Source organism: Equus przewalskii, chromosome 6 (assembly GCF_037783145.1).
Source record: "Equus przewalskii isolate Varuska chromosome 6, EquPr2, whole genome shotgun sequence".
Taxonomy (NCBI): domain Eukaryota; kingdom Metazoa; phylum Chordata; class Mammalia; order Perissodactyla; family Equidae; genus Equus; species Equus przewalskii.
Genome location: NC_091836.1, coordinates 38,634,968 through 38,662,855, shown reverse-complemented (window position 1 = coordinate 38,662,855; position 27,888 = coordinate 38,634,968). Strand labels below are relative to the sequence as shown.

General features: G+C 42.6%; 1 protein-coding gene across 1 annotated transcript in view; it reads right to left on the bottom strand.

Moving 5' to 3' along the window:
- The window catches only part of BARX2 (BARX homeobox 2), a 69,175-nt gene extending 41,800 nt beyond the window's left edge, over positions 1-27,375 (bottom strand). The window contains exon 1 of the mRNA XM_008518692.2: positions 26,707-27,375. Within this exon, the coding sequence (XP_008516914.1) occupies positions 26,707-26,893 (187 nt within the window). The 5' untranslated portion in view covers positions 26,894-27,375. The remainder of the gene's footprint in view (positions 1-26,706) is intronic.
- Positions 27,376-27,888: the final 513 nt, after the last annotated feature.

Sequence of the window (27,888 nt, the reverse complement as noted above, 5' to 3'; positions counted from 1 at the left end):
GTCCTGGTGTTAATGGCCTAAACTCAGAGTGTCAGTGAAGAGACAGACACAGAAGAAAAACTACACAGTTTATGGAGACCGATCAGAGTGGGCATTAAAGGCGACAAATCGAGGGTGCTCCAGAGCTCCATGCCTGTGAGCAGGCAAATGGTGACCCCATTAACAAATGACAGATGTCAGAGACCTCCTTGGGAGGGAGGGGCACAGGAGAGAAGATGAATTTGGTTTCAGACTTGCAGACTCTATCGACCAAGTGTAAATTTATCACCTCTACTAGACAATCAACTCAAGCTACCTGCCCTCCAGAGTGTGAGGGGCCGCGTCTTGGCATATGAAGGAGGGATGTTTTACTACACTTGCGATTATTATAGTTGGAATGTCTCAGAACCGCTCCATGTAGAAGGGAAAGAAATGCTTCTGCCCAAATGCTCTGAGGCCTTAAACCCCTTGGAGCATTAAGGGAGTGGATATCACTGCATCCACTGGAAATCTCACTCAGATCAAGCGATAGTCACAAGGATGCAAAACATGGATCAAGAGGATATATGCATGAACGTATATATAACCCACATATTTTTTGCATACTTCCAAATTGCATTGTTTATGCAGCTGTTCACAAACTCAGCTTCTCTGTTTATTTTTGTCCTTAGAGGAAACAGAGAAGAGAGCTCTGCCTATTAGGCAATGGGAGATCAAAGAGTCCCCTTCCCGGCCTGAGAGGGTATTCTGCTAAAGCCTCCATGTGAGCAAAGATCAAAACAAGCCTGGTGCCCTCCGATGGCTCCTCCACCAGAAAGCTTACAATGGCACCTGTTGGAATCCTCCTTTCACTGCTCACACCAAATGGACAGGCTTTGTGTTTTCCTGGGACTGAAACATGAAATAACAGCTAGGCTCTCCCAAGAACAAAGCATTTCCCACCAGATTTATTAAGACAACACTACTCTCACAGAGCAGGTAGCAACATTGTTGTTTTATAAACCAAGGGGGAGAAGAGGCAGAAAGGTCAACTGGCAGACTTAAGTTATCCAGCAGTTTATAAGTAGACTTGGGAAGCAGGCAGATGCCAGACTTGCTTTCTCTCTTGGGCCAAGGGGAAAAAACTGACACCCTCTCTGTTATCTTTCCTTGTCTCTACTATGTGTCACCCTCTTAATTGGTTCTAATCACCTGAAGCAAGACTACAGAGTGACATCTATTCCCAGCACCATTTTAGTTAGCACATGAGATGGGCCCGCCCCTGTAACCTGTGAATGGGGCATTGTTCACCACGTCAGCCTGTGGCCTCCCATGCTGTCCTCTCCAATCTCACTGGGGTTTTTACTTCAGGATGTGGCAAGAGCAGTCAGAACTGTAACAAAAATGGCTGTGTGTCAGCATGTGTGGCGATGGTTCTCAATAGTTCCCCTGGGAAATTTCAGGGTGAAATGGATACTAGATTGTCTCATGGAAGCTTTCATCATATCATTATTTAGAATGGGTTCCTGGTTCAGCACCTTAACTTTGTGCTGGTGTTATCCTTACCCTACTGACCTTTGTGTGCCTTCAGAAAAGTACAAGTTGCCTTTTGATCCAAAATCCACTTGCAGTGGAAGCAATCAAAGACTACCTCAGCGAGAAAAAGGGTGGGGACTAAGTTGCTGCTTTCATGTCCAGGCACCTACAGTTCCACATCAAATCTACAGCAGGACACGCTGCTCAGTTATATGGTAAACATAACATGGACAGTCGTGTGTGGTAGCAGGGATATACCCTGCAAAACCAGCACCAGCTTGGAAAACACTTCTGTTGAGTGAGCATTGTGGCCATTGGCAGTAGGGCATGTTAGGAAACGGTGGTCCAAGAATGGAGGCTGCCATTGGAAGGCGGAAGGTTGAGAAACCAGCAGCAGCCTTATGGATGAACTGGGAACATCCAGAGGCAGATCCAGATTTCACACAGCCTTTAAATATAGCTCCTTCCGAGAAGACAATGCAGAAATCACCCAATGTCCATGATAAAAAATAAGTTTGCAACACTGCCCTGCTATATCCACTTCTATTTCTTCCACCACCTCCTCTGTAGGCAAGAAGTAGTAGAAAGGAAGAAGCAATCTACAAGTAAACGACTGACAGTGACTACCATGCCAAACAGCTAACTCCTAAGAAGCCTAAAGAGGCTGAGAAAGCCACTGGAGCTCAGAGCTCCATAAAGCAGCGGAGCTGCAGGCGAGCCCACTTAACTCAGGGATGGCAACAACTTTTCCCAAGGACACCTTTAGCAGTCCACCACTGGTCTTGGTATATGCCAATTTCTCCAAATGTTGTGCATTTGCATAAAGAAGTGATTTACAAAATGCTATCCTCCTCCTCTGAACAATTTCTTTGCTGCACACCATTTGAGCTCCCCTCTTGGCCCAAATCACGTCCTTCCTGGAATGTCTTATCTTTTGATAGACTTTAAGCTCCTCATGGATTTTTGGTGGTGGTGTTTGCTTGTTTGGGATCTCCCTCAGTGTCTACAATGTTATCTTCCATACTTTAGACATTCAATTAGCAGTTGTTGACTGACTCACTAAACGATTTATTTTCTCCTTTAGAGGATCTACTAGGAAACTGTTACAAAAGGAGTTAACTAACCAGTTAATTATCTGACCACTAAAATTTCAGTATTTACAACACTATGAAATGTTTCCTTCAACTTCTGAAACATTAAATTTCATACAAGTGTTTCATAAATAGCTCATTTTTCTCTTTATAAAATCCTATAAATGAGAGGTCACTATTATTAGCCCTTTTTTGCAGATGGGGAAATTGCAACATTCCAATATTAAACGGCCTGCCTAGTCATGCACTGATTTTTATACTAACTCACTTAATCATTCATTCAGACAGTTGTTGAGTGCTTATCATGTCTGTACTAGTATGAGACAGCCAAGGCTTTACATACACACTTTCTCATTTTGTCTCCATAACGATCCTGTGTAGTGGTATTAATATGCCTGTTTTAGAGATGAGGAAACAAATGCTCAGAGCGTCTAAATAATATGCCCAAATTTACACACTTAATGGAGGGGATCTCAGAATTAAAGTCTCCTTTGTGCCTTAAAAAGCTGTAGACTATTGTGAATACACAATGATGCCTCTCAAAGACACCTTGAAACATAGAGCTTGAACTGAAGGCGAAGCCTCGTGACTCCAGGGCACCAATCCCTTCACTTCGTCCCACACTACAGCAACTTGCATGTGCCCACGCTCTTCTATGTAAGGATATTAATGTCTTCTGCATATTTGTCTTCTCTTCGTTCACCTTCCCTACCATAAACTTCAATCCTTCTACTTTCCTTTAAGCCAAAACTCAGGTGCTCGAGTCTCTGCCATGCTAAAAATGTGTTTTCTTGACTTACGTCTGTGCCTAACAATTTCTCTCTTTACACTGTTGGCCAAGTTGCTTGCAAGACTATATTATCTCCACTTTCTCATTTCACATTAACTCCCAGATTTGCTGCAATGTTGATTCTGTCCCGACCATTCCAATGAACATGATAGGTCAAGGTCATCAACAACCATTTCCACACCCAGACTGGGTCTCTGAAGTGGAGAACATGGATGTGCATTCCTAACAAGCTCCCTGTGTTGCTGGTGTTGCTGGTGCTGGTGGCCCACGCGCCACACTTTGAGTAGTGCTGCTGTGGACACTTCAGTCTTTAGTCAGTTGGATCCCTCAGCTGCATTTAACATTGCTGGTCTCTTATTCCTTTTGAAATTCTCTTCTTGACGCTCTTTTATCTTTTCTTTTACCTCTTTTTTTCTTTCATCTCTCTCACTGGGGTTTTGCTTAGGTTCCTGATTCTTTCCTGTCCTTTAATCCTGGGACTCCCAAGGCTCCATCCTTGGCCGACTCCTCCCATTGCCCTGTTTCATCATCTTTTTCCTGGATGATGGCAAGAGCCTCCTAACTGGTTCTCCTCCCTTCGGTCTTGTCCCTGTCAAAAATCATCCTCCAAATGATTCTCCCCGAGCCCAAATCCAACTGTTATTCCCTTGCTTAGACCCAAGCAGTGATTCTCCAGAGCCTACAGAATAAAACCTCCACGGCATGGGTCCCCTTCCTTTCCAACCTCACTGCTCAGCACTTTCTCTTTATACTTCACATTCTACTACTATCGACCTGCCCGCAGTTCCCAGGCATGTCCTTTGCTGTCTCAAGCCACTTGATCTTTGGCCTTATTTTCCCCTCTTCCAAGAATGCCCCAGCCTCACTCCCAGGGGCCTCATTCTCCTGGCTAATTCTTATTCGTCCTTTCACATTCAGCTCAGCTCAGGTTTTCTCAACCATAAAACCTTTCCCAGCCTTTTCCTGCTGCCTCCTACACGGACTGAGCTAAATCCCTTCGTCTGTGCTCCTGCAGTGCCTCCACGCTCACCTTTCCAGTGCTCCCCACAGTGTTTAAGTTGACTTAATATGTTTGCAGCCCTTTACTATTCCGTGAGTTCTTTGAGGGGATAATTCACCCTTGTAGCTGCTCCCTCAACCTGGCAAAGAGCAGGCACTCAAGGAAAGTTTTCTGAACCAACTTCAACCTCTATTTCTCCTCTGCCAAATGAAGGTGCTTACTAGATGAGCAGCCACCAGTACCCTTCGCCTCTAAAGCCTGATGGTTCTAATCAAAGAACCAGCTCTCTAGATTCAAGAGAAGCAGCAGCTGCCTGAAAGTTGAACTTGCTCTCTTGGCTCTCCAGAACCACTTGTCCTCCCATTTTGCCCTCTGAGTCAATCAGAAAGTCTTCCCATGAGAAGAGTAATCCAAACGATAAGCTGCCTACTTAACTACACTCCAGGAGAGCCTACAGTGCTCTATGTGTCCCAAATGCAATAATGTTGGGCTAATCTACTGGGAGGCAGAGCCGACCCGGGGCCCGTCGTCTACATACATCGCCTATCATAGAGGTAGTCTCTCATGATGTTCCTTAAACAGCTATTGACAAAAGTGCTTATGCTTTTTCTCTTCCTGAAAATATCCCTGCAGTTGAACTACCAAAATGGCAGGTTAAGTAGGTAGAGTAGTCTAGCATGATTTCTCTGAGCCACTCTCTTATGAAGGAACAAAACAGAGTTATCCCAAGCCTCCTGAGGACAAGAAAACTCACAACTACATAGGCCTCTTCTCTCACAAACCCTACCACAATCACCTGGCTCTCTTGAGGTGTCATAAGCCAAGTATCAGAACTGAAATCAAACTCAGATTTTGCCAATGGTGCTGAACTGTGTCCTGTACGAGTGAACTAACACATTTCCTGAGTTCTCATGCAGATTCTCATGAACGCAGTTAACCAAATGATGAATGAACCAGAATCAAAAATACTCACACACGAAGCTCTGAAACTGCAATAGGAGCAGCAATGATATATTTTTTTATACTTACCTGTTGTAACTAGAATTCTAACACTTTACAGTGAACTGTGAATGGTTAAATTCTCAATTAAATTTACTTCAGCAAACATATATTGAGCATCTGCTCAATGTGTACACAATCATATTTTGTGTTTTCCCAAGTTTCCTATCTAATATTTAAGAATCTCCAAGCACTTCACCAATGAGCATGATCTCTCCTGAAAAAGAGTTCAAAAGAAGTGAAATAACTTACTCATGTCACTCAAGGGGCTCATTACAAAATTAAAAGTAAACTCAGTATATCAAATGAGCCTCCACTCCTGGTAAAACACAAAGCCCTAATTTCATCAAGAGACATGGATGATATCCTGACCCTCCAAGGTAGCAATGATGAAAAGGGGGGAAAATAATGGATTCATGAAGCGACAATAAGTTATGATTCAAAAACGCCCAATTCACCCTAATGGTGTACATTGTCCTTCTACTATACAAGTATTAGGTTGCGTTTACACAGGTTTATTTTTAAAACACAACTTCTAAGGATGCCTTTCAGATAGTACTATCATTAATATTCTAAGATTTTATACAACGATATTTATAACACCATATGAATACTGGTGATAAAAATTATTAACCTGATGGTCATGAGATCTTCAACCATCAAGAAAATATTCAATTATATTCATTATAGCATTTACGTTCTGCCTCTGCTAGAGCTTCCTCTCGGCCTGCCTGTTCATCCTGCGGGTCTCAGCATAGAGGCTGCCTTCCAGGTCCTTCCCTCACTGCTACCCCACGTCCCAGGTCTAGGTGAGGTGCTCCTCAGCACACTGAGCTTCCCCCATCATGGAATTTGCCATACGATGTTGTACTGGTGACTTAGTATTACTTATCTGCATCTCCCACAAGAATGAGGGCAGGAACTTTGACACTTTGTCATCATCATATCTCATTCCTAGCACAACACCTGGGAGACAAATGGTCAATAATTTTTTTGGGGCGGGGGTGAGGAAGATTAGCCTTGAGCTAACACCTGTGCCAATCTTCTTCTATTTTATATGTGGGATGCCGCCACAGCGTGGCTTGATGAATGGTGTGTAGGTCCACACTCAAGATCTGAACCCATGAACTCCAGGCCCCTGAAGTGGAGCATGCAAACTTAACCACTACACCACTGGACCAGCCCCTCAATACATTTTTTATTAACAAACTAGTTGAAACAGTAAGGGCTGTTATTTTCCTTGGTTTTAATCAGAAAGTTTAGTGTGGATCACTCCATCATTTCAGGGTTAAATTTAATGAATAAGGTTTTTAATGTAGACATTGTAAATTCTGATAAACTTGTTTAGAATCTGATTTTGTATAAAATCCAAAAAGTCACAGTCATCTATACAATTTCCTGTGCACCAAAAGAGGTAAGTGAGTTTCTTAACAATTTTATTTCCAAATAGGTCAACACTCTTAAATGAGGCTATAATCATTTTTAGGGCAGTTTCCAGTATCTGCTAGCATAGGCCAGATTCTTTCATGAAAACATATTTAATACCCGTTATATGCATTAGGTGACTTAATTCTTTCAGTTTCTTAGGAATTCTTATGTCCAAAAAGTCTAAAAGGTTTTGCAATTATTTTGATCATCAACGTTATGGGACATGAAGGTGGCAAGAACTATATGTCTCTATTCTCCAGAAGTTTGAGGAAAATCGGGAGGAATGGATGGCGTGTGATAGAGTGTGAAGCTTGCTGCTAGCTCCCCCAGCCTTCCTTCTGGGGCATTGCTGGCTAAGGGTTCAGGGGCTCTGGTCGTCGGAGGCAGAGTCATTGTCTACAACTGCAAGTTCAAACCCCATGTCCTCTAGCACTCAGTGTCCTCATCAAATTCCAGCATATTCTATTACTTCCAGTCCTTTTTCATGTTTAAGCCGTTGTGAGGAGTTGCTATGTACTGTTTAACAGCTGCCATTTAACTCCTGTCCTCCACCCAAATAGGTTACACTTTAATCTTGCAGATTAACTTGAAATGAACCATTATCCCTCATGGTGAAGTACAATTATATGAACTTAGAGAATTAAAAAACAGCAGACACTTTAATATAGATAAGTAAGGCCTCAAATGTAAGGGTCTGCACGCTGGAGCAGACCATTCCAGATAAGAAAGTCTGTTAGCCAAGTGTGACAAGCTGCATATTATAAATTCTTAGACAAAAAAAGTGGGGCAAGGGAGGGACAGGAGCAGCAACATCTGAAAACTGCAGGATAGACAGGAGAAAGCTCAATTGTGTGGAGAAAGCAGGGGGAAGTTGAGCAAGAGAATACTATACTGCCTCCCGTGAGAAAGTCACCGTAAAGAAATACCGGGCAGAGACAAATCTCAACAGTTTAGTAAAGTCAAAATCACACTGTTGGGGCCGGCCCTGTGGCTGAGTGGTGAAGTTCACGCGCTCTGCTTCGGCGGCCCAGGGTTTCGCTGGTTTGAATCCTGGGCGCATTCATGGCACCACTCATTAAGCCATGCTGAGGCGGCATCCCACATGCCACGACTAGAAGGGCCTACAACTAAAAATACACAACTATGTACCAGGGGGCTTTGGGGAGAAAAAGGAAAAAAAAATAATAAAAATTAAAAAAATTTTAAAACGACACTGTTTTTAGTACCCACTATGTACAAATGATATGCTGGATACTAGGGACACAAAGATGAATAAGGCACAATTCTTGCCTCATGGAAGCTCAGAGTCCCACAGGGGAGACAGTCAAATAAACGAGAAACTTCAGTACAGTATATCGACTAAGCTGGTGCTGCTGGGGCACAGGGGAAGCGGGCAGCTGGTGTGTGACAGTGGTGGGGCATGCTACAAGTCCAGCAGTCACTATTACCTCTGCTTCTGCGGCTGTGTTCCCTGGCTTTCTGATGAAGAAACATAAGAAACATGTTGAAGATAGATAGATAGATAGATAGATAGATAGATTAATCTCCGAGGTGAAATCCTTTGTCCATGTAAGATTCAGGAGATTTAGCTCATGCAGTATCTACAGCAAACCCAGGAGCACTGGTATTATTATACTTATTTCCCAGTGGAGGAAAGAGGTGGAGAAACGCAGAGCATCTTGCCCAAAGTCACCACGCCAGCAGCAGAGCCGGAAACTCGACATTTGTGGTGTGGCTCCAAGTGCTGGTGTGTTCCTATCACCTTCTCAAAACCGATTTTAAGCTTTTAGAGGTTCTGCTTAAGAAGAAAGTCAAAACCCACCCCCCCTGGCAAATGCAGAGCTCACCAGCTCATGAGGATTAGAGGAGTAAATTTCTTCCATGCTGAACCATGGCTATTTCAGGATGGGGCAGAGGGACAGGGCTGCAGGGGTGTGACAGGAGGGCCGGGAGATTCCAAGAACATTAAAAGCCTCACACCCAACCCTAAATGCATGGAACTCACTGCCCACTAACCCAGTCTAATCCAAATGACCTCATTAAGATCTCTCTTGCAAAGCTGCCGCGTCCTTAGGAGGGAAAGCCCCAGGACAGTTTGTGGACGAGCTGTGGAAGAGAGGCCTGTGCCATTGTTTGTTGACATTACCGCAGGATCCTTCAAGCTTAGTGCCTGTCTTCGAACACCGCAATGGAAATATTATCAATGCCAGAAACCAGGCTATGGGGACGAAATAAAATCTCTCTAGGGCCAGCCCAGTCGACAGGTGGAGAAAAGCAGTTTTAATAATCAAACCTCAAACTGTCATGATAGATTTCATTAATGATTTTATTTTTTAAATGACACTAAATAATTTAAGATGCACTGAAGTAAAAAATATTATTACGAAAAGAAGCTTGTGGCTTCTAATCCAGAAATGGAACTAGAGATTCTTACAGCTGTTTCAGAGAAGCTGTATTTAAAAGGCATACAGGCCTCGCTGTGACCTCTCTCAAGTCATGTAATTATTCTGGGCTTTGGTTTTCTTTCCAGGAAAAAAATCAGAGTGGACTATAGATTCTTACCTGCTTTAACCCTCTGTGCCTTTGCCTGGCTCTACAAATTACTTCAAAAAGTTTTTAACGTCTACTTTTTAAGTTGAAAAATAGTAAAAATAAAAATTTCTTTTCTAGTCTACAAATAAACAAGAGTGGGGCAAAGACCATCTTACCTATATAACCAATATTTTTTGTTTTTTGCTCTGGATGACAAAAGCTTATTTAATGTTTAATTTAGAGATGAAAATATTTTATATTCTAATTTAAATTATTTAGCATTTTCAAACTTATTTAATTAAAATACTTATAAAACTTTTACTGTAAATTGGGCAGACTTATTTTCCAGTGATTTTTTTACAATAAATGTTTTGATTTGTTTAGAAAATAAAATACACAAATCATAGTCAACTCTGGAAAAAATTAACCCCAAAAGCAATTAAAAATAAACCTATTTAATATGTAGTACATGTTCCAAAATAAAAACTACCATTTATCTGTGCAAGGAATAGATATATTTTCATTAAACTGTAAGACCATCCTTTTCATAGAAAAACTATTTAAATGAGTCCTTCTAATGACTGGTTTTTAAAAAAGGAATTTAACAAGAATGTTCAAAGCAGCAATATCTATAATAAAAATTGGAAACATCCAGAAAGTCTATCAACAGAAAGTGTAATATATTGTGTTATATTTATACACTGGATACTATACAGCAATGAAACACTGAGTGAACCACAGCTACCCAGAACATAGATGGATCTTGGAAATGCAATACTACGTGAAAACACAAGTCACAAAAAGTGCATGCAGGGTGAGTACATTTATATAGAATTCAAAAATGAGCACAGCTAAATATATGATTTAGGGATGCAAACACATGGTAAAGCTAGAGAGAAGCAGGGTACAGAGAACTGAGATCCTGGGCTACCTCTAATGGGGGAGAAGAAGTGGGCAGAGTCAGGGAGGGGCAGTGGGCATCTCTGAAGAAATGTTCTTTTTCTTAAACTGAGTGGTGGGTGCACAGGTGTTCACTGTATTGCGATTCTTTGTATCCTACATATATTTTATAAATATTTTTAGCTACCAACATTTAATCTTTAAAATATTAACAATATGATAAAGTTTATTTAAACCCTACCCATTCTGGAACAGTACCTAAGGCAGTAAAGCATAATGGACAAAATATTGAACTGCATCCATCATTAACTCACTTCACAAATTTGCACACTAACACATTCTAGGGACTTCAGCTATGGAAGCACTTCACTGCTCCTTGGGAAAAAATATGTCCTAATCATTCAAGGGGTAGTTTTACAGCCTAGAAATACAGAACTAGGTAAGGAAAATCAAATGAGTCATAATAAAAGAAAATCAGAAAAAATTTTTAAATATTGCCAGAGATCTACTCTGTACCCAGGACCACAGGTTTAAAAACAAGAAATTCTCAGGAATCTCAGCCCCAAATTAGGCAACAGAGTTGCCTCTGTGTGACAAGGTCTGGATTTCTCCTCTGCTCCTCCACCCATATGTTTTGAGGAGGCTTTTTTGTTTCTATGTTACCATCGTCGAAATCAGAGATTATTCTTTAATGTAGTTAATCTCTATACGACCTAGAATGTTATTTCCGTCTCCTCTCCGTACCATCCCCCCCAGGGGGCCTCTCTCCTCTCCCATCTGCTTCCTCGTCTGTTGAATGAGAAGAATAATAGCATCTCACATGACTGAGGAATTAGATAAGCTAATTCACCTAAGCAATTCAGAGCAGTGCCTGGTATGCAGTAAGTATTACATAAGTGTTTGCGATTATATTTATTTTTGTTTTTATATTTATTTTACTATTCTTGGCATTTTGTGAACTTCATCTCCGATTAAGAAAATCAGATGTAGCATGTACCACATACACTTCTCTTTGAGGTAGAATTTTATCTAGCAACATCAGTAATTTCTTCCTCTGAAGTTAATCTCCCTTCCACTTGGGCACACGCCTCTCCAAGTCCATTTTAGTGTGAAGGGCTAAACCCAAAGGGTTCTCAGCCTAGTGGCAAACCCAACAATGGATAGAAGTTATAGCCAATGAACTCGACCTCTCCCACTTCCTAATGCCTTCATAAGCTCAAAGGCTGCCTGGGACACTTGAAGCCTCACCCTAATAACCCAAGCACCTAAATGAAAAAAAGAGAGCAACTGAGGCACCGAGTGAACGATGCTTCATCCTTCCTGAAAGGTCTGGTAGCCCGACCCTGAATAGCTGAAAATTCCAGCAGGTACATATAGATGTGCATTTCCACAGCAGAATGTATGACTGCAATTAAGTCCTTTACCCTCTATGCAAACCCTTCTGGGTGGGGCTGTGTAATGTGACTAACTTTTATTTTTATTACTACTATTTCAAGGGATGGGCAACAAATTAAAGTCAAGTAAGAAGCATATAAAATGTCACCCAAACCTCAAACTGAAAAATGTCAGTAATTTTGATACTCCCAGCCTTTCATAAATTGTCATCCTTGGATTTCCTCTGGGAAAACCAATGAGGGTTGGAACAGCAAAGTAAAGCCCCCAAAATTCAGTTGAATCCCAATCATGTTATTATAAACATATATCAGGTTATTATAAATATATATATATTGGTGAGGAAGATCGTCTGTGCCAATCTTCCTCTACTTCGTATGTGGGACGCCACCAAAGCATGGCTTGATGAACAGTGTGTACATCCATGCCCGGGATCTGAAACCATGAACTTTGGGTTGCCGACGTGGAGTGCATGAACTTAAAACCAAAACACCACCTGGCCGGCCCCCTATTGTAAATATTTTTGATCCTTCTCTTAGTGCAGAAAAATCTTGTGTTAATTCTAGACAGGTTTAGAAATTTATCCAAGAGCCTGATCCCAATTTAAGAGCGTCCTTGCAAAATTCCCCACTAACCCCCCACTTTCAGGCCTTTCACACATCACACGATGACAGCAGAACCCTGGTCTGTGATGAATCAAAGGTGGTATTTTTGCGGCCTAGAATGACATCATATGTTGTGGATCAGTAATAACCTTATTTCACAACCTGCTTCCAAGAGTCTAGTTCAAGGGTTTGCACACTTTTCCTATAAATGGCCAGAGAGTAAGTATTTTAGGTTTTGTGGGCCACACTGCCTCTGTTGAAACTAGTCACCTCTGCTGTTGAAGCACGAAAGTCACCAAAGACAGCATGTAATCAAACAGCATGGCTGCGCTCCAATAAACCTAAGGACACCAGTAGCTGGACTGCATATAATTTTCACATGTCAAGAAATATTATTCTTCTTTTGATTTCTTTTCTCCCATTTACAAGTGTAAAAACCATTCTTAGCTCACGGCAGTAGAAAAACAGGTGGTAGGCCCAATTTGGCCTGCCTCTGGTCTAGCTGTCTAGAAAAACACAGCAATATATGTAATTCCCCTGATACGACACAGATTCCCTCACATTGTCTTTGCATGTTCACCCTATTTTATCTTTTCAAAGCATTAAATTAATATTCCTTGAGCAATCACTCTTCCCCAACACACTGGGGAGGTAGGTCTGTTTTCTCAATAGCAGAAACTGAGGCACTGAAATGTCACAGAACGAGTCAGTGGAGGGCCCAAGAGAGAGGTTTTCTGACAGGATTTCCAATTTGAACTCTGCTCCACACTGCCTCCTGACATCAAGCGCAGGCAAGGTCCTGCAGGCACTGCATGAATACCATCACTGTGCTTTAACAATAATGATCTCTTGCGACCCAACATGATGAAATTCTTTAATGCGTCATTAATACATATGATAATTAGGCAACTGGGCAGGCCATTGCCCAATCAGAAGTTATCGACTGCTGTCAGTTATGAGGAACGCCTCTGATTATAAGCACGTACTCACAGGGCAATTTCCAAAATGAAACATTCCATTCTCATTTTTAAATTTGCTTTCTTAATGGGACAACAAATGCCGAACAAGCATGTAAGGACCCACACTTCAGTCGAATAACTTGTGTCCTTACCCTGACTCTTCTTCCCCAACTCGCCAGCGCTCCTGCCCCCTCGCCACGTCCCCCTCATTCCTGCCTACTCCCCCTCCTACAGGAATATAACATGTGCACCTTGCTTCTCTCAATTCGTTGGTTGGTCAGAATATTCTCAAAAAGCTGCCAAAGATCCATATCTTCAACTGAGTCCTACTTCAACAATAGTTCTGAGGAACCCAGGCGACCAAGTCAATCCTCTCTACACCAATCAGCACAGCTCCACAGCAGCCACGATGACCCAACCACACGCCCTGCCCCACCTGCTTCTGCCTGGCCCTCACCCACCGAACTCGGATAACATCACTAGAGATTGCTAGCAAGAACCTTCATTACCAATGGTGGGACAGAGGTACCACCCTGTTCACTGGGGCTTCCTGCTCACCAGGGAAGGGGATGACTCATCAAGAGAATTTTCCTCACACTGTGGAGGGGATTCCCCAATTAAAGTATTTCATCAGCAGATAGTTGACTTCCTAAGACACCAGTGACTGCTGAAACACAATTCCAGGAAACATTCATGCAGAACTCCTGTCCACGCAGCCCCTTCTTCACGATGGGCATCAGCACCACTGAGAACACAACTGTGAATGAGCCCCACCAGCAATCTAAAAGCTGTTAAACGGGCTTCATCTGCAACTCCCTCTGAATCACAGACCCAATAATATCCTAGGACGATGATTGTCCCCCAAACAAATAATTGTCCCACACTCCCAACAAGAAAAGGTTTCCATTGAATTATTTTTCTCTCTCAGTACTCTGAAATAAGAGAATAAGAATATTCTCTTTCTTAAAAAAAGGTTATTCTTAACTCTACTCTTCAAAGAAGAAAAGAAATTAAACTTGTTGAGAAATTCTACCACTTTTCTAAAACAGTTCCTGAGATACACAGCTGCATGATGAGACATTTCCTAGGGGTAATTAATCCTGTGCAACTCTTGTAAAAAATAAATAAACAAAGCACATTTTGTGATGCTGTAGCACTGACCTGTTTGTGTCACTCATTTATAAATTTACAAAATTCTGAATTCACATTAAAAAACAGAAAGGTGGGGGCAATGAAACACACCAATTCATGAAGACTTGAACTTAAACAGCTCCCAGACCACCCAGGTTGCAAGAGGCCTTACGAGGCAGCTAGTCCAATGACATAACCCATGGCACGCCCCAGAGAGAAGTGGTTTTTTAAAGTTACTTAATTTTTCTTGAGTTTAATTCACCAAGAATAATGATCTTTCTCTAAAGAGCTGTGCTTCAGTCAACCCAGATGAGGTTATTATTATAAGATAATTATTTTTAATAGAAGCTATCAATTACTGAGCACTTACGTGCCAGGAACCATGCTAAGAGCTTTATAAACATTATCTCATTTAACCTCCATGACTAACCCTAATAGGTAGTCATTATTATCTTCCTTTTATAGATGAGGAAATTGAGTGTTACAGAGGTTAAACGACTTGCCTAAGGTCACACAGACAATAGAATGCAAATAAACCCAGGATTATCTGACTCAAAATCCATACACTAGGATCTCTCCACTAAATGGCTCCATATATTTGTCATAGGGCGTAAATTACATCAATCTCGTATTTAAGCTATCTACACTTTAGTGGTTCCCAAACTTGACTTCTCATTATAATCATTATAATTGCTTTTTAAACACAGAGATTCTCAGAACCCAGCCCAGCCCGACTAGATATAATGTGAAAAAATTACTCTCTTATTCTTTCGTTTAAGTGATGCCAAACAAATGGCTAAATTTTTTTCACTAAACTTAATAATATTTCATGAAAAATATTCCAAGTTTTAACTCTCACGGCAATTGACTGACACTGAGTTATTAAGCATTTTCTCTCCGGTTCACAATAATAAATGAATGAATGAATGAATGGGAATTCCATCCTTGACTCCCACAGAAAAGCTTTATTCTGAGAACCACAGCTCATGGAACTACCTGACCAAAGAAGCCTTGGGAATGTCACACAGTTAAGGACCCTGACATCCAGAGGCAATGAGACGAATTCAGCATCGCACAGCTAGAGGCAGCAGGTCCACAGTTTCCCAGCTACCTCACTTCCTCCAAAGACAGCACTGCCCCTTAGGATTGGTCTGGAATCATTCAGAAACCCAAACAGCACAGGAAACGACAGACGGACCGGCACACATTAAATCATTATAAATATGTGTAAAGGAGGAATAGGTTCAGAATAAATTCCTACTGAGCTGGCATATTCACTGGACCTTGCTTTAGATACAGCATGGAGCCTGCATGGAAAGGGACAGATTCGACTTCTCATCTACATACTTTCATATGACTATATATAGTACGGATCTTCATGTTGAAAGAGACAGACCTGAGTTCCAGTCTCAACTCTGCCACTTATTCATATGATTTTGTTGCTATTTCTTAACCTCCCTGAGTTTCACTTTCCTCACCTGAAAAGCAGTGATAATAATAAGTATTTCATATAGGGTCTCCATTTAGTTTAAATGCCTTAATGCAGACAAGTATCTTGTGCCTGGCACAGTTACCATTTATAAGTATTGTTATTTCTATTTTGCAGCTCTTGAAAAAGTGAAACACATTGTTTATGCAGCTAATTGTTCTAACTGCCAAGGCTCAATGTCCCAGTAAAAAAAACAAACACCAACAATCATCACTCCAATAGGACGTTTCCCTATGCTGTGCTCTAAACTGCGGATTGAAACATGCTTCCAAGATACACAGCTGTCTAACGTGCTAAGAGCAATAATGAGTTGCCATGATATCCAGGGATAACAAAATTAACAACATCCTCCCAAAAAATCTCCCCTCGGGTGATTTACCAAATACTTCAGTAAAATTTTCAGTCCTGAAAAAGAAAGGACTTGAATGGGAACTTCATTAAAATATATTCCCCTCTCTCCCTCAGTGAAACTTGCTAAAAGTTACCATAAATATCCTAAACCCTCACTTGTCTTTTCCCAAAGATCCAACGGGGATCCGTCAGATTTGTTGCCAGTGAACAGACTGTCACAGGTCGCAGGAGCAAGTCCTTCTGCGTTTTATCTTACTTATACAGTCGCACAACAGCTCTTCAGAACGTCTTTCTTGATGATGTTTCCTCCATTCACAGCCTCGAGCATAGCTGGTCCATTTTATGAGGAGTCAGATTTCACCGAAGAGATCCAGGAGGTCGACACAGTAAGACACAAGCGAAAGTTTCCGCCCGTGTGATTCACCCCAGCCAGCTCGTGCATCTCTCTGGGAAGATAAGACGCAGAAGGAGTTGCTCCTGCAACCCGTGACAGTGTGCTCACTGGCAACAAATCTGATAAAGCCACCGTCCTTTCAGTCATGTCCACTTGGCCACAATCCTCTAGATGTGGTCATTAATTCCTGCTGACTGTGGCTGCACTGCCAAGCACCAAAGAAGTACAACACTCGCTCTAGATGGTCTGGGTGGGCGTGGGCCCTAGGCGGCTCTGATGTATTCCCTTCTCTGCTCGTGTACGCATTCAGGCAGACAGGTGTGCTCTAGGAGGGGAAAGGCTCCAGCAAACTTGACGGTACAAACTAAGGAGCACTTTCTTTCCGAAGGGACACAGAAAGACAGAGCTCCCAGAGGGCTACATTTTTGTCAAAATGTCTTAAAGCAATATTTCTAAATCGGAACTATGTTGCAAAGAAAAAAAAAGTCTTGGCTGTAAAGAGAGGCTGAACAAAGCATCTGCCACCCCAGTTGTCATTGTAGAATCACGTGGTCCAGGTTAACTGCTCCAAACCACAGGATGACCATTTATTATCCCACACAGACAGCTCTCTGTGCGGTCACTATGGTAACGGTTCCATCCCTCCCTAACGATCCTGATAACACACACCCAATAAAGTTTAAAATCAAATCATGGTTACAGAATATAAAGAGAACTCAGCCAGCTTAGATGCCAATATCAACATTCTTCTTCCCTGCGAAGAAGCTACATTTTAACATTTTTAGATTCTTTGGTATTCACAGCTGCTCCTAGACAATTTTTTTAAGTTAAATTGTCAATAACAATGGATCACTGGTCAAAGGCCACGGGTGATACAGCACCTCAGCAAATGCAGATGAAAGCAAGATGCAATCAAGGGCAATTTATTGTGATGTTAAAATTCGTTAAGAAGGGAAAAAAACCTAATGACTCTTGCTTGTATGATTATTGACGTATATTTGGAAAAACAAACAAACACACACTTCACCAGCAATTCCTTCTAGCTCAGACACTGTTTACTCATGCGCCAAAGCATTACTTGGGAGAAGAGCAGTCATCTTGGTGATAAATAATATCCCCACCCAGCCAGGGAGGGATGTGTGGGCCAAGAGCCAATCTCAGAAGGCACAGTATTGTTTTAGTGTGAGTTGTACACATGTCTAATTATAAAGTGTTCTTACTTCCCCACTGTGAGACTGTGTACAAGCAGCTCTGTATTTAAAAGCTTCTGTTTTGGATAGGAAAGCTATTAAGAAAGCCATCAAAAGTTCCACAAGATTAAGAGTTTAATAGATATGTGGGGTCTCCCATACTATCATTTCTCAATGTTTATATTACAAAAAATTTCAAACATACAGAAAAGTACAAAGAATAATGTAACGAACAACTGTGAACCCATGACCAAGCTTTGTCAACTCTTAATGCTTGGCCATATTTACATCAGGATTTTTCTTTTCCTTAATAAATGAATTATTACACAGGAAAATAAACACCTGTGGGTAGCCGTCCCCATCCCATGCCCTTTCCTCCTTAAACAATATATAGTATTAGTTTGCATGTTTTCAAGCATTTACATAAATGGTATCAGACTATAAGTATCAATCTACAACTTGATACTTATATTTCTAAAACTTTTTATAGTTTTAAAACTATATTTCTAAAAACCATATCAATACAAGTAGATTTGGCTCATTTCTTTTCATCACCACATCGAATTTCATTGCATGAATATAGCACATATGATTTTATCTTTTTTCCTTCTGAAAGGCAGTTAGATTGTTTTAGATCTTTCGCTATCATAACACAGAAATGAGCATTCTTATACGTGTCCTTTTTGCACATATAAAATGACTTCTCAAGGCACAAACACAGAGCTGGAAGCACTGAGGTGCAGGGTACGTGCGTATCTGCAGCTTGACTGGTGTTGCCACACGGCTCTCCAAGGTAACTGCGCCAAATACTCCTCCCACCATCAGTGTGTGAGAATGTCTGTTGCTCCACATCCTTGTCATCAATCAACCCTCCTCTGCCATTCTTTCACTTTTGTCTATCTGATGGGTGTGAAATGGTTATCTCATTTTAATTTGCATTTTCCCGATTACCAGTGAGGCAGGACATCCCTTCAGGTTTAGTGGCCATCTAGATCTTCATTTCTATGAACTGCCAGTTTTTCTACTTGCCTTTTTCCTCATTGCTTTGTAAGAGATCTTTATATATTCTGTGACTTTGGGAGAGTTACTTAACTTCTCAGCTTCCCATCAGTAAAGCGGAGCTAATAATACCTCTCTCTTTAGGGATGATTCAAAGCTGATCATAAAGACTTAGACCAGAGCCTATTACACGGTAGGCACTCAAAAAAATAGTCACTCTTTCTATTATTGTTAGGTATAAGAATAAGAAATTTCAGGGTGTAAAGTATTTCTAGCATTTCTGAAAAATTTGTAGCTCCCTTTGGGATAAGCATGCAGGTTTCAGGTTGAGGAGTCTCAGCAACTCTCCTTGGCCAGGCTATTTCCCCACAATACAGAGACATAATATTCAGACTCCGTTGTTTTAAGCTACCATGAGGAAAAGTGGAAAACTGATTCCCCTAGATATTGCTTAAACTAAACATTGAAGATGCACTTCCTTCAATCCACAGGTGGCTGTCACCTCGTCTGTGAAATGACCAAGATCCTGAATTTCAACAATGGTTAAGTTACAGAGTGAAAAGAACTGCAGGGAGCGGGAGGTGGATGGTGGAGATGGCAGGTGCGTCAGCATTAGGGCGCTGGTGGGCGTTCCTGCGAGGGAAGCAGAGCCATGACTTTGCGAGATTCCACCAGGCCCAAGACCATTCCATTTCCCCACATGTCATAAGCGATCCTTGAGTAAGAAAAGCAAAATGACAATCATCAAACCACTTTTCACACACAGAAGTTGTTTTTCTTAATAATGGCCAAAAGTCCACTGATACCACCCAAGTGAAGCCAATCCTATTTCATGTACACTGTGAAAATACTTATCTACCCCCAATATCCAGAAGAACACACTCCCAAGGACATGTTGGTAAGCTAGAGAGATGCAACAAAAAGGAACCGCATAAGCTTCTCTACTTGGACCCTTAACATATTTGGTCTGGTGTTGAGATCCTCCCAGATTGGCTTCTATTCAGTTGCATCCTAACCTTTTCTTGGAGAAAGCCCATGGTCATCTTTATGAACTCTGCCAGTGGAGTCAGAAAACATATATAGCTGTCCCCCAGGCCTATCAAGTAGTCCTGCCTCAGCTTCAACTGGTGACTGGCAGGGTCCCTTTTCAGATGTACTTGTATATCATCTAACATTCAGAATTATCTCCCTCCATATTTAATTTCAACTGGCACAAAAGAAACCAGAGATTAGCCTTAGCAACTAAAGAAAGACGCCCTCTATCCTCCTGACTTCTTCAGAGCAATAATGTATAAGAGTCGACTCCAGCCCAAATACAATTAAACCATCTTCTGATGTGTATCGGGGTGCACAGCATTCTTCCCTAAATGTGTGCCAAGTTTCCACTTTCAAGAAGTTAAACTGCCATATAAAAATGCCGCGGTGATGATGAGTAATTAGACGCTGTAATGGAAAATTAACTGTGTTTTTATTTAGAGCATTAATTTTAACAAGACATTTCTTTTTCTAACTGTTATTAAACTGCAATAAAAATAAATGGAATCCTGAGGGTTTGCAAAGGTTTTCTGGGTAAAAAACAAACAAACAAACAACAACCCTGTCTTCCTGGAACCATTGTATTTATTTTGTTAATACCACCAACTTTGCACAAGGTCCTGATCTGAACCCCACTATTAATACGTTCTAATGCCAATTCTAATCTTGTCGTCCATGCTGTGGAGGAGGAAACAACCTTTCCACCCTCACAGGCAGCTAAAACAGAAGCAGGTCCCGGCCAGGCAGGACAGAGGGGCTTCACCACACATGGAGAGTTTTCCCCTGAATATCCTCAGTCTTCTCTTCTTGTTTTCTCTTTGTCCTGCTGCTTCCAAGAGAAGTGTGCCGCTGGCAGCAGGGCTGCTCGTGACAGTTCTGTGAGCGCCCGTGGGCTCCAGGAAGCTCTCAGTTAGAAGAAGGCCAACCCGGCCGTGGGTGTGGGGTTCACCTCTGGTGCCACACGAAAAACACCAGCTCCACGAGACAGGAAGGTAAAGAAGTATTCCCCAAAAGAGAACGTAAAACAAGGCTTGACTCTAAACATCTCATCCAAATCCTCGCAGCCCTCTAACCGTATTCCAGGTAAGAGTTTGTCAACAGACTTAGCTACAGGGCCCAATTTAACGTCACTCTGGAGCAGGACAAGGCGCGGGTATGGCGGGGCAGGCGCCACAACCCACACAAGTTCACAGGCTTCATACAAACGGGGAGCCTGGGACCATGTGACCCACCTAGCATTCATCTCTGTGCCTCTTCCTCCCTGAGCTCAAAAGAAAGTGTGAATAACAGCTAAAAATGCTTCTGGCTTACATTTATTCAGTCCTCCACAGTGAACGCTAAGTGCTGGGCAGGGCCAGGCTCTGGGTCTCTTCCCTTAAGGGGCCCCAGCATGTGTCCAAGTAAAAGCAGCGTTTTCACTCTCCGTGCCCTGACCGCAGACGTTCAGAAGGCACCTTTGTTCTGCCCACAGCCACGCTGAGGGCCACCGGGCTACGTACAAGCTGAATCGAGCGGCTTTGAGAGTTTCAAAGAAACCCACTCTTTTTCTTTTTCCCTATTCCTTCCTTCTTTTCATTTTAATCTCTCTTTACAATTTAAACAACACGTTACAGTCCTTGCTGCTTTTCATACGGATTCCTGGGATATATTAAACTCAACCATCTTTTCACTTAGATTCCTGAGGTGTGTTAAAATGAGCAACTTCATACCATCCACGCTTGTATCGCAAATTCAGTTTTCAATCCACAGGTACAAGCGACAAGGACACTAGCATATCTGTAGGAAACTGGCTTCATAAAAGAGTTCCTATATATACAATTTCATTTGAGTTGTACTTAGGGAGGTGAACATGACAATTTTGCTGGTTTTACACCCTTTGTGTGGATTTTGAAGAGAAAACTCCATATGGTGAGCAAAAGTATCAAGTTGTCACCGTGTTCCGCATCCCAATTCCAAAGTGCCTGTCGTGGGCTCCAGCGAACGACAAAGACAGGCTTGTGAGTGGTTCTACAAACAGTTTAGAGAAATTTTTTAAATATCCCAACTGTTAGTCAAGATTCAGAATAAACTTAAAAATAATAGACACAATAACAGTGCCATCACCAAGCAAGTGTAAATATTTGTTGAATGAAATTATTGAATGAAATGATGCTGAAGATTATAGACACTTGGAGAGGCACTTTAACTTGTGAACTAAATTTCTAGTCATTTTCTCATTTACTGTTAGAAAAATCAGAGCCAGAGAAGAAACTACTAATGAACTATTCACTCGTTAAAACTGACTCCTAGGGAATCCCTCAGCCTCTCTATTTACCAAAGGAGTTATACAATTTAAGAGGCGATGAGACAACAGCTGGGGATCCCAAAAGAGCTCAGCTCCAAACATATTTTAATCCTAGCTGAGTCCCGTATCCTGTGCATCCCTCGATGTATTTACCCTTCGAATGGGAACAGAAGCTGTTATGAGTAATTGTAACAAAAGCCTATTTGCCTCTGGCAGAAATACAAATGCTTGTTGATAACGATCATTTTCCCAAACCCCAGTTTACATTTGTCCTTCAACATTCCAGGCCCAACTCCGAGGTTCCTAAGATCCTACAGGTTTCAGGCTCCCACAAAAGACCTTGCGAGCCGAGATTTGGGAACTTCCTGGAGCCCACTCCATGCAGCGGCAGCCGGCTCCCTGACTCCCAAAGAAGCCACTATATAGGTCCACACCTCGTTCCATTTGTCACTGGGAGGATGCCCAATCTTTGTGATAAAAATGAACCCAAGGACACCACCCCAAAGAACTAGTTTCTTGTGGACCCACCAAAGGATAAAATATTCTCAATGCCACCTCCTAAGATAAACATCCTTCTCCAAATGCCCCTTTTAATTGCCCGGTTGATTATCCCTTGGGTGTGACTATACACTTGTCTCCCAGGTGTGCAACCCAGTTGGAAAAGTCCTCCTGAGTTCTGAGCACCCTCACAAGAAGGGCAGTGGTGTAGAGCATGGACTGAAACTATGTTCAGGCACTGACGTGACTCGAGCACTTAGCAAAAAAGGTATCTTCTACTTGGGGAGAGTCGTCTATAATCTCCGTGCTCCCTTCCAGCTCTATATCTCAACAGTCAGCTCTGGAAGACTGGCCACCGAAGGTCACCAAGAGATTCGGCAGAACCACTCTGCCAGAGAAGGGGAGAGGAACCAGACTACAGGTTTTAGTGGAGTAAATAAAAGGCGAGTGCTGGCCACAGGCTGTAAAATGTCCAAATATCTACAATCGCCTTCCCTACGTGCATGTGCAAGGCCAGGGTGATTCCAGGTTGTAATTAATTACCCGAGGTTAGGTAAATTGTTACATCCTTGTTTTTGTGAAGCAAGTTACTCATTTTTTCCAAATACCTCTCAAATTTAGAAACTGCCTGTTTCTAAAGATCAAACTGAAAGAAAGATCCTTCAAAAATGACCGTGCCGATACATCTGCAATTTATTCTGTCCTGAGAAGCCAGGTTTTTCAAGTGACTCTTCTACCAAGAAACATTAATCGCAACCAGAAAAATAAAACAATGCACTTGAGAGGCAAATGGTATTTACGATACCATAAACTGTGCTGTATTTCTGGCCCTCAATCACTGTCAATGTTCCAGTGTTTATGAGAGATTGTTACCGATTTCTAAATGGCAATATATTTCCATTCTGAATGAGGATTACTGTTCTCAGATTTTTAAAAAAGACCAACATGTTATTACTAAATTAATTCTAAGCATATTCCACATCTCATTAATGGTCTGAATAACAAAACTGTTTTCAAATGGAGGCTCTCTTCAGGGTTAGTTTTTCAAATTTTATTTTAAATTTAATGGCAAACATTCCTTTAGTTTGGCTTAAAAGGAAAGGATTCCCGTTCTCAATGTCTGTTACATGATGTAGGAGATTTATTGAGAAACAAATAAATTTAGAGACAGCTTTGTAGATTAAAAGTACTGCATTTATAATAAGAAAGGGCCTGTCAACATGAGCAATTGTTTTGAAGATGAGAATTCCATCAAGGTTAGAGTGTCTAATAATAAATTACTGCTCAGGTGATTATTTGCCTGATGAAAAACGTTTCCATTTCTCAGTTTACTTGAATACATGCTCTCCTGCCTGAGGAGATTTGGTATCACACATTGACACTGAGACTGCTAAATCTAAGCAACATGGAAACTTTAATTATGTAGAGGCTTTTTAAACGCCCTAGCTTTCTTTCCACCCCAATTTTACATACTTACTGTGCAGCGTGGTAACTTTTATCTTAGTTTTCATTATTTTACCTGACAAAGTTCACTTCTATTAGTTATTTAAATCTTAAAACTGCAAACCAAAGGACGAGAAAGCTCAGGAATTTTAGTTTCAATTTATGCCTTTCACTTGATTGGAACTTTTTATGCACTGGTTCCACTAAAAGTGCTAAATATTTATCTCTACCAGGCAAAAAATATCTATGTAGTTTCATTATGGATGCCAGCAACTTCTTGCTGGTTTTTAATTAATAAAAAAAATACTACGTTCACCCAATCCAAGATTTTTTGTCTTGAACATAACTGTTAAAAACAACAAAAATGCTTTGAAAGTATGGTATTTGCAAAACCCTTGAGGAGTCACTAATGGGATTCCCATGATCTGATACGTGTAAGGCTCGAACTGTAACCGTAAACCCACTGAAGGCTTATGATCCGAAAGCAGCGACTATTGTAGCCAGTTTTTACGGGTTTAATTCCACTGGCAAATCCCACTTTCTATGTTTTAAATCTCAACTAGAGCAAAATCACAACACATTTGCAAAAAAACAATCTCAAGAAAGCAAGCACTGGAACGATGGGGCAAGAAAACCATCGCCAAGAACCACGCCCTCCCACAACCCATCGATGAATTTCAAAAGCTCAAGATCGAGCAAGACTTCTAGTTTGTGACATATGTGCAATTCACCGTTAACACTCACACAACTACATATGAATGATGTTATTTTCCTCTGATTTATTTCCCACACAAGGTTCAATTAAACACTGAACTTACTCAGCCTCGACTGATGACTGGATCACTGTTTTCTGAGGCTATTTATTACTCTTTTTCCAGTATGTTTTCTTCTATGATCCAATTCTATGACTGCTCAAAGCCAGGAGAAGCGGCCTCAAATCAGTCAAAGCAGGGCAAAAGGCACTAGAACTTCTGCCAGCACTCCTCTGCACCTGTGCGTTCAGGAGAAGTTGTTCTCTTCTGTCCAGGGAACCTCCAAGTAGGCAATGTCTGAGCAGGGTGCATTGAGATTTGTGATTAAAGGGGATCTTCTCTTTTTCCTCAAAGGGATTCGAATTATTGTAGCAAATACTTACTTACGCTCAAAACAAGATTCAGCCTGCCTCCCCTTTCCAATATAAACGCAGACTACTCATCCAAGGTCTACACATAGCAGACGCAACTAAACGTAAAATATCAATGTTAAGGATATCGATCTTGTTTCTAAAACTTCTTGTTTGTTTCTTGTTTTGTATATTTCTTGGTTTTTAAAATTCAGTATTACGAGTCTTGTTACGAGCGAGCAGGCCTAATTCCACCTTACAGACAAAACTTATTTTACAAAGGTGCAACTGAATACAGTATTTTTATAACCAAATACATGTAGAAACATCTTGGTTTTTTAAAAGAACTTTACTGTATGTGTTTACATACATATTCACTGATTGTCCTATAGGGACTATCAACAGAACCAACAGAAAATACAGGATTCCAAGCATCGTGCACGTGCACTAGAAGCTTTTGGCCTGAATGTTCCAAAAATGTCTTTCAAAGATACTGCCTAGCATCTATACAGAAACTGAAATATAGTGATGTACACCTGAAATTTACACAATGTTGTAAGCCAATATGACCTCAATAAAAGATTTAAAAAAAAACACTGCTAGTTCTTCACTTTATTTTTTCAATGTAAGTATAATTAAATTAATTTACTTCATGCCACCCATGCAACAAACATAACCTCAAAGGTTCTTTTGGTTTGGAAATACTAAATGTCTCCTTTAGTTGAAAGCATAGTCAATAACTTTTTTGATAAAAATTGCCTCAACTTCTATTTTTGCTATACCTACATTTTGATAAATCCTTAGAATGCCAGGGCACTTTGAAATTTGTAGCTTCTCTTAATATAGTCAACGTTTAAAAAATACCTTTGGATTTATTTTCTGCATAAACCTAGGGTTTTTTCAATATATTTATTAAGTGCACTTTATCTTTATTATCGGCCTCATCTCTTGTGGATAAAGGAAACCAGATTTGAGGAATGTTTTTATCTCTGTTGTATTTTAGTCACTTAAAAAAAAAAACGGGGGTTGACCTCCTCAGCTTGCACCACAAGGCGACGTATTCCAGAACTACTTCTCCAGAGGGAGAGCCTTCTAAGTAAAGTTCAGTGAATTCAGGAGTTTGTTGAGAGCTTTAGGATACTGATTTACTTATAAAATTCCCCGTGGAGCCCGGAGGAGGTCGGACAAGTTAACTCAAGGTGAGAAGCAACGCTACTTCCTGAAACAATGATTTAGGCGCTGGCCCTGGTCGTGTTTGAACTTTTGGACTGAACCACTTCGGCGCTGGGAAGGAGGAAGCGGTCTCCGGCGAGCAGGATCAGCAGGCGTTGCACCAGCGGCCCGCTCTTAGGGGCTCGCCGCCTTCACTTCATTTCCACCCTTGCCTTGGACACCAAGCCTGGCCCTTCCCAGGTTGCAAACGCCTTTGCAATCCCGCTGCTGACGAATCTAGTCCCTTTGCATGGGCACAGGAAAAGAATCCCCGGGCCCCTTCCTCTCGCCCTCGGGTGCGAGGACAGAGGCGGTGAAACGCCCGAAACGGACGGGAAAGCCACCGCACCTCACTAATCCCCCGGTACAGGAATGCAGGGCGTCTTACCGGTACAGGAATGCAGGGGCTTGGGTCGCACGACCAGCGACGGGCACACGGAGTAGAGGGAAAGTTTCTCAAAGTAGTCACAGGTCTCCTTGGAGAGAATCTCGTCGATCATGAAAGTCTTGTAGCGCCGCCTGGCTGCTTTGAGCTGGCCGGGCGAGCTCAGCCTCAGCTCCGCGTGGCAGTGCATGGTGAGCCGGGGCGAGCGCCCGCCGGCCCGAGCGCGGCTGCGAGTGCCCGGCCGGCCGGGGCCGCAGGGGCTGGCGCCCGCGGGAGCTTCAGCCCGGCTCCTGGGCAGCCGGGGAGGCAGCGGGGCTCGGGAGGCGCGCGGAGGGGAGCGGGCACCGGGCGTGCCGGCCGCGCGTCTAGACCCACCCGCAGATCAGCATCTTCGCGGAGCCTTTTTGGGACAGCGCAGCTGTCAATCAGCGCGCGCTTCCTGCAGGGCCCTGTGCGGAGTCGCGCCGAGGGCCGGCCGCCGAGGGGCGTCGGCGCCCACCCCGCCCTGCCCGCCTGTGCAACCGGGGCGCGGACCTGCGCGCCTCGTGCCCGCCGCTCTCGCTCGCCTCGTCCCGCCTCTCAGTGTCTCGCGCTCCTCTGCCTGCCTCTCTATTTTAAGACACTCGCTTTGGCTTTCCTCCCCGCCCCCCTCCTGGGACAAGCTCCAGGTGTGTGTGCAGAGTGTGCGCGCTCCTGTGTGCGCGCGGTGCGGGGAGCGCGCACCGCCCCCGCCTGCGGGCCAGGTCCTGGCGGACAGCTGCTCCGGGCCGCGTCCCAAGCGCACCTCCTTCATGCGGGTGTTGCCACTGCCGCGCCTCACTCCCGCCGCCGGCAACCTGGCAGGCGGGCACGTCCAGGTCTCCTACTAGAGAGAAGTCGAGTCCTCGCCGAGGCCCCCAAGACTGCGAACCACAGAGCCGGCGCCCTCCCAGGACAGTGTGCCTTTCTCCTTCCCCGCGTGGACCCCCAAGGGCCGTCTCCCGAGCCCCACGGCCTCCCGTCTCGTCCCCTGCGAGCCGAGCCCGCGCGCTCCGAGCATGGGGCGTTTGCGCCGAGCTTGCAAACTTGACTGCAGCACGGAGATCCCAAACCGTAAATGACCCTTTCCTTGTCCGTTATCCCAATAATAAACTGGTTTTTTTTTTTTTGAAAAAAGTAATCAACAAAAGTGTGCGTTCTTTTTTA